General features: G+C 43.4%; 1 protein-coding gene across 1 annotated transcript in view; it reads right to left on the reverse strand.

The window, feature by feature from the left end:
* Nucleotides 1-6,555: 6,555 nt before the first annotated feature.
* LOC105819583 (chromosome unknown open reading frame, human C19orf18) overlaps nt 6,556-7,227 on the reverse strand; it is a 15,115-nt gene continuing 14,443 nt past the window's right edge. The window contains exon 6 of the mRNA XM_012655862.1: nt 6,556-6,581. Within this exon, the coding sequence (XP_012511316.1) occupies nt 6,556-6,581 (26 nt within the window). The remainder of the gene's footprint in view (nt 6,582-7,227) is intronic.

The raw sequence follows: 7,227 nt of genomic DNA on the forward strand, positions 1-7,227 counted from the left end.
ACTACCCCTCCTAAATGTGACCCATGGCTAACTTACCTTAGTCAATACATTAGCTACTATATAACGGATGTCTCCAATATCAATGTCTTCCCAGATAGCCCACCCTGTATGTCTAGTTACCTATTTAATGTCTCCACTTAATTGCCTCTGAAATGTCTCAGGCTTAACATGCCAAAAGAACCCTCCTGCTATCCCCAATGAATATTATACCAAATACCAACTTGTTCATCATAGTTGATGCAGCTCCCATTGTTACAGGTGCTAAGATCAAAAAACCTAGGATATACCTGCTCCCTCTCTTACAGGCCCTCACCATCCATATTAGGAAATACTAGATGCCCTTCTACAAAATATGAATCTTGAATCCAGCCACATCTCCTTAGCCTTGAAGCTCGTCCATTAACCCCTCACATGGCTTATGACAGAAGCCTCAACTCTGATCTTCCATCTGCCTCCCTCAACCGCAGTCTATTCTCCAACATGCAGCCCAAATGGAGCCTATGGACAGAGGCAATTGTGGTAATTTCACCTCCCCTCTCGGATCAGTTTTACCTCTAAGCATTTGAAATCCAGCATTAACTCCCAGGTTAACCTTACAAGTATATTTACATCAGTTCACAGAAATGGGAATACCTCCATATAACCTGTGTCATAAACTTAGGATCCTAGGTTTGGGGCTTCTCCAGGGTCCCAAGAGCAAAGGATTGAAAAAAAAAGCCACATAAGAGTCTCAGGATACCACAATCTACAGAACATGTAGGTGGGGCTTAAGGGCCAGTGAGGGAATGGTACACCCTCCACTTCCATGTCTGGGTTTCTCAAGCGCTTCAGCAGCCATGACTACTTGATAGACGAAGCAAACTTTATAGGAATGTGCTCCTGATGGGATCTGATAAACTCAGGCCTCACTGTACCCTTTCTTGGCCTTGGAACCAGGTGACCTGGAGCTGATTGTCTGACCTCAGTTCCTCAGTGTAAAATGTCATCTCTTACCACCTATGTGATTTACAACAAAGATTCAACCTCTCAGTGCTTCAAGGTCCTCATCACCTCTATCCACTTTGCCCATGTCCCTTCTTTATTCCAAACTCTCCAAGGCTTCTAGCATCCTCACAATGAAAGTACAAATTTCAACCTGCTCTTCAGGAGTAACTCCGCCTCACACCTTGTCCCGACAGGCACACGTCGATCCCAGGTTCCAAAGTATTCGCATGTGCCGGTCCCTCTGCCTCTCACACTCTTCCACATCCCATCCCACTGGATGTGAGAAAAAGGGACCCCCCACCAGGAGCGCCTCACTGTCCCAGACACAGGGGTCCACGCTGAAGAGATGTGAGCAGGTACACCTCACTCGGGACTTTGCGACTTGGGTGAAGATGGAGAGGAGAGGGGGCAGTCAGGGCGTGGCAGACACAACAATTACCTGAGCCGGGTCCCTCACCTCCGCCGCGGCCATTGGACTACGTGGGCGGAGCGGGGCCTGAAGAGGCGGGAGACCCGGGCAAGGACCCGGCACGGAGTCGCTCTCCTGGAACTCGCGCGGGTCAGGCTGGGTGCCTTCACGGAGCCTCAGAGCCGCCTCTGTGCAGGAAGGACAACTCCTCTCCACCGTCTGGCCCGGTCACCTCGGTCCCCACCCAGAGCCCCCGCACTCTCACCAGACAACCACACCCAACACCTACCAAAATGGCCGATCCTCGAGGACGCCGGAAGTCCCGCCCGGACGTTACGAGCGCGCACGGAAACGCTTTTTCTCTGAGCCTTCACTGGCTCCTTTGCTTTGTCTTTCGAGGCAGAGCTTTCTGGGTAATGTAGTTCCCTCCTGTCCCGATGCCGTCAAGGGGCTCCTGGAAGGTGCTGTGCAGACAGAGTCTACCTGAAGGGCCTCTCCTTAAATGGCGCCACTGTGTCCTAGGGCAGAGGATGGTCTCCCCTCTCCTTAAAAGGCCACATTAAAATTCTGGGGGATTACTGTCTGTAACTAATCACCGAAGTGTTTGGAAAAATGTCATTTCAGGCCAGCGCAGTGGCTCAGACCCCTAATCCTTGCACTGTGAGAGACCAAGGGGAGAGGATCGCTTGAGGCCAAGAGTTAGAGACCAGCCTGAGCAAGAGCGACACTGTCTCTACAGAAAATAGAAAAATTGTCCAGGTATGGTAGTGCATACCTGTAGTCCTAAATACTGAGGAGGCAGAGGCAGGAGGATAGCTGAGGCCTAGGAGTTCAAGGTTACAGTGAGCTATGATCACACCACAGCACTGTAGCCAGAGGACAGAGAGAGGCTGTCTTAGGGAAATTAAAAAAAAAAAAAAGTCACTTCAGATTTGGGGAATCTCAAGCTCCCAGACACTAAAAATATTATTCAGCATGCTCTCAAAGGGTACAAATGCAAACTCACATATAATTTCATACAGTTCTTCAGACACAAAATGCCTCCACTGGAAACAGAGGCTAATAAGTATTATTGTATTTTTTTTTCTTTTTGAGACAGAGTCTCACTCTTTTGCCTGGGCTAGAGTGAGTGCCGTGGCATCAGCCTAGGTCACAGTAACCTCAAACTCCTGGGCTCAAGCAATCCTCCTGCCTCAGCCTCCCGAGTAGCTGGGACTACAGGCATGCGCCACCATGCCTGGCTAATTTTTCCTGTATATTTTTAGTTGTCCAATTAATTTCTTTCTATTTTTAGTAGAGACGGGGTCTCGCTCTTGCTCAGGCTGGTTTCTAACTCCTGAGCTCAAACAATCCACCTGCCTCGGTCTCCCAGAGAGCTAGGATAACAGGCATGAGCAACCACGCCCGGCCAGTATTGTTGTATATTAATTCAAATGGCTGCACTTGGCAGGTTTAGAGTCTGTTTTTTGTTTCTGTTGTTTGTCAACGAAAAGAGAGAACTACTGATAGGGCCATGACAAGGAAGATAGAGGAGAGATCTTGTGTTCTCCTAAAGCATAAGTACAAAGGTGAATCTTTGTACTTTACACAGTGAACAACTCTTCTGCCTATATAATGAATTGTAGCATCCAATTCATTGAGCAAAACTTTTATTCACTTAATATCCCTTACTTGATATCCTAATTTATATTCAATCCCTTTTAGGAATCTGACATCAGTATGAGAAAAAGAACAATGAAGCAGATGGTATCTTAGTATTGGTAATAGCTACTGTCTTCAAACGTGATGCTCAATACCTGAAGATATTGAGAGCATTTTAAATCCTTTGAGTTCATGTCATTGTTGGGAAGTGATTATTATTTATTTCTGTGGTGTCAGCAGGGAATGTTCTATATGAGGAATTAATATTACAGCAGAAGAATAGTTGTAAAATGCAAATCACAAAAACCTATCAACAATGGCTACATATTGATTGAGAAGGTTAACAGAAATAACCATGTTGAAACCTCAGTGGATGGTGAAATATTTAACACTTCAGAGAAGTTTTAGTGGTGATGTCTAATTTGAGATGGATTAAAATCAGCACATGATTAGAATGGTCACCTTGATGGTTTTGTCTCCAAAATGAGACTCTTCATTTTTTTTTTTTTTTTTTGAGACAGGGTCTCACTCTGTTACCCAGGCTAGAGTGCCGTGGCATCAGCCTAGCTCACAGCAACCTCAAACTCCTGGGTTCAAGCAATCCTACTGTCTGAGCCTCCCAAGTAGCTGGGACCACAGGCATGCGCCACCATGCCTGACTAATTTTTTCTATATGTTTTTAGTTTTCCAGCTAATTTCTTTCTATTTTTCTTTTTCTCGCTCTTGCTCAGAGTGGTCTTGAATTCCTGAGCTCAAACAATCCTCCCACCTTGGCCTCCCAGAGTGCTAGGATTACAGGTGTGAGCCACTGCACCAGGCCGAGATTCTTCATTCTTGAAGGCATTGAGCAATACCAGCATGGAGGTGAGAACTGTGCCTGTAATCTCAGCTACCAGGAGACTGAGGCAAAAAAATGGCTTGAGCCCAGGAGTTTGACATCACACTGGGCAATATAGGAAGACCACTTCCTTAAAAATAAGTACATAAACAAAGTTGAAATTTTCAGTATAGTATTATCCTCATAGAATTGTGTCTACACACATATTCCTTATTCTGTGTTTTATGTTCCTAAACAAGTTCTTCCTAGAGAATAAAAAGTCATGCTTTGTATACATATCTACACTTTTATTTTCTCACTTAACAATCTGTCTTTAATAAGGAAAAGCTACTTTTTCACATTACACCTAATCTCGTATCTCCACATTTAGCAGACCTAAAGCTACCTTTTAAAAAAAATTGGGGGAGAGAGGATTCTTGCTTTGTTGCCCACACTGGTCTCAAACTCCTGGGCTCCAGTGATCCTCTCGTCTTAGCTTCCCAAATTGCTGGAATTATAGGCATCAGCCTCCATGCTTGGAAAAGATGCCTTTTTCAGGCTGCTTTGCATTTCATTTGATACTAGCTTAATGACTCAGAAATCAAAGAGGTGAGCCTGGCCAGGATATTGTTCTCCCCTTAGTCACTGGAAGGTCCCTATTCCAAAGCCATGGAATAATCTTTGGAGGTACATTGGCAGTGTCTTGCCCATCCATCTGCTCTCAGGTGTACCCTGAATGAAAACCATGATCAGGCAGAGCCAGGCTAAAGATGGCAGGATGCCTTGCTATCCCAAGCCAGGGAATCCAGAACCATCGTATTGGGTGGGTTGAGGTTGTATTAGGTCTCACTGTCTACTGCTAAGTCTAGGAGGCAGCAGTAAAGACTTCATCATCCTGGTTGTCTGTCTTCTGCTCTGTGGCTAGGACAGAGATTTTTCCCAATACTTAAGACCAGGATTACTCTGATCCATTGACCTCTGATGCAAGGGTGATGGTTTTTATTTTTGTGGCAAGAGGAACCGAGAGAGCCTGCTCTGAGATTTTGGATTATCCTGTTTTGCAGAGAACCTCATCAGACGATCCAAGTGCAGGCTTTCCTCTCACTTCCTCAACCCTGGGCTCTGATCTCTGTTGTCTCCATTTTCAGTACTCCTGGCTCCCCTTCCCTTTAAAGGTCGGGTGAGTGCTCAGGCAGTAATCTAGGATATGTGACCTCATCTACTGTGCTATAAAGATCCAACCTAAAGTAGCTTAAATTGACAAAGGATGATTCATACTTTTTATGCTTTTTTTTAGATGACTAAGTATTTATTGAGACAAAGAATACAAATTGGTGGCATACAAATTATTAAAAATAGGATGCTGAATTTTATTTATACGTGGGCCATCAGTTACTGTTTGCAGGTGAAACCCTACTGTAATGCACCGGAAGGAAATATATACACACAATTTGACATGAACTTTACCCAGGCAAGCACATGTTAGAAAGACTGGCCTTTGGTATTGGAGGTGGGAAGAATGGCAAGTAATTGAAATGGTACTCATTGCGGATCTTTAGAAATATTGTTTTGTAGGCATATTCTTCAAAGAAACAGCCTGTTTAAATAGGGACAAGTGTAGAATGAAAACATTAATATCATTATCCACCTCAAAAAACCCTTTATTCACAAATGGTATAAATTTCAACTCCTTTCTGCCTTACCTTTGCTGGAAATATTTATAAACACACAAATCATTGAATGGAACAAATCCTTTCTTTTTACTATCACTTGAAACAATAAAAAACACTAACTCATTTGGTAATTTGGAAAAAGCAGCCCTCAACTATAATGCTTTTTTTTCAATCCTAAATACTTGGGTGAAACCGGGAAGTAAATGTTTAGATAGAAACACATACTTTTTATACTTTTTAGAATCTTCCAGAATTACAATAACTGTAGCCACTATTATCTCTTTTAACATGGAGCCTATTTATTTAGTTAGTTATTTCTAATGAGAATCCACTGAGGGACAGTGTAAGGGAATTGTCAAAAATTGAGAAAGACAAAAACTATAAAGTCTGAACACAGAGAATGTGTCCTCTGATGAAGCTCTGATTTTTCATATTAGTGTTCACTGACTATTCTTGATGGCCCCATGAGTGGGACTACATTACATAAGTGAGCAAAATAATAAGCTTTAAAATATTGCCAGTTCATGAGCTGCAAACTTATCCTTGGTTCACCAAGGAATCTTTGTTTTTTGGAAAAAAATATACATGTGCATGTGTGTGGGTGAATGTATGTGTGTGCCCTTGTCATTGTGAATTGGTCTTTGAAAGGCCTCATACTCCCTGGCTGTCTGCATTTGCATGGTATTCCTAGTGACAAACTTTTAGGTACCTCTTATGCCAAATGAGTTAATCATGCCAATTAGCAAAGCATCATCCTGTGCTCCCCAGTGCCAAGGATGGGTGGGCCAACGGATGGACAATTCACCAATCCATGTACCAATGGAGGGACAATTGGTAAATCACTTATTCATAGAAATATTCTTGATGATTTTCCATCTCTTGCACCCTGACCTTGGATTTCCAGGTTCCAGAAGTGTGAGAAATAAATGTTTGTTATTTGGGCCACCCCATCTACGGCATTTGTTATGGCAGCCCAAGTGGACTAAAGCACAGGCTTGCATGTTAGTGACTCCCTGAGTTAGGATTTTATCTCAGAAGGGCAGGGTGTGGTTCTTGCCTAAGGGGATGAGGTTACAGTAAGGGGATCTGGGGCCCATCCAGGCCCTGGGAGATGTGCTCCACCTACTGTCACCCAGCTGCCCATCCCACACCTAATTCCTCCCTGGCTGCCCTGTCCAGCCAGGTTCAAGACATTGGCTTGAAAGATTCTCTGGACTGTTCCAATCTCTAATCTTTGTCACATGGTCTGTTCTCATTTTGTAAATTTAATTTAGGAAAGACAAAAACTGAAAGGAAGGATCAGAAGACCTGGGTCTGGCTTCAGTTCATCCTCAAGTTAGACTAAAAAAATTTTTAATGGCTTGAGATCTAATTCACATATCACAAAAGTTACTGTTTTAAAGTGTACAATTCCGTGGTTTTTAGTATATTCACAAGGTTGTACAACTATCACCACTATCAAATTTTTGAACATTTACATCACCCCCAAAAGCAACTCCATATTCAGGAGCAGTCCTTCCCCTCCCAATCTCCCCCAGCTCCTGGACCACTGGTCCACTCACAGCACCTACAGATCCGCCTCTTCTGGGAGTCATGCAATCTGTGTCCAGCTTCTTACTCTTAGCATAATGTTTTTGAGGTTCGTTTATGTCATATAATGCATCAGGACTTCGTTTCTTTTTAATGGTTTTATTTATTATTTT

Source organism: Propithecus coquereli, unplaced genomic scaffold (assembly GCF_000956105.1).
Source record: "Propithecus coquereli isolate 6110/MARCELLA unplaced genomic scaffold, Pcoq_1.0 Scaffold490, whole genome shotgun sequence".
Taxonomy (NCBI): domain Eukaryota; kingdom Metazoa; phylum Chordata; class Mammalia; order Primates; family Indriidae; genus Propithecus; species Propithecus coquereli.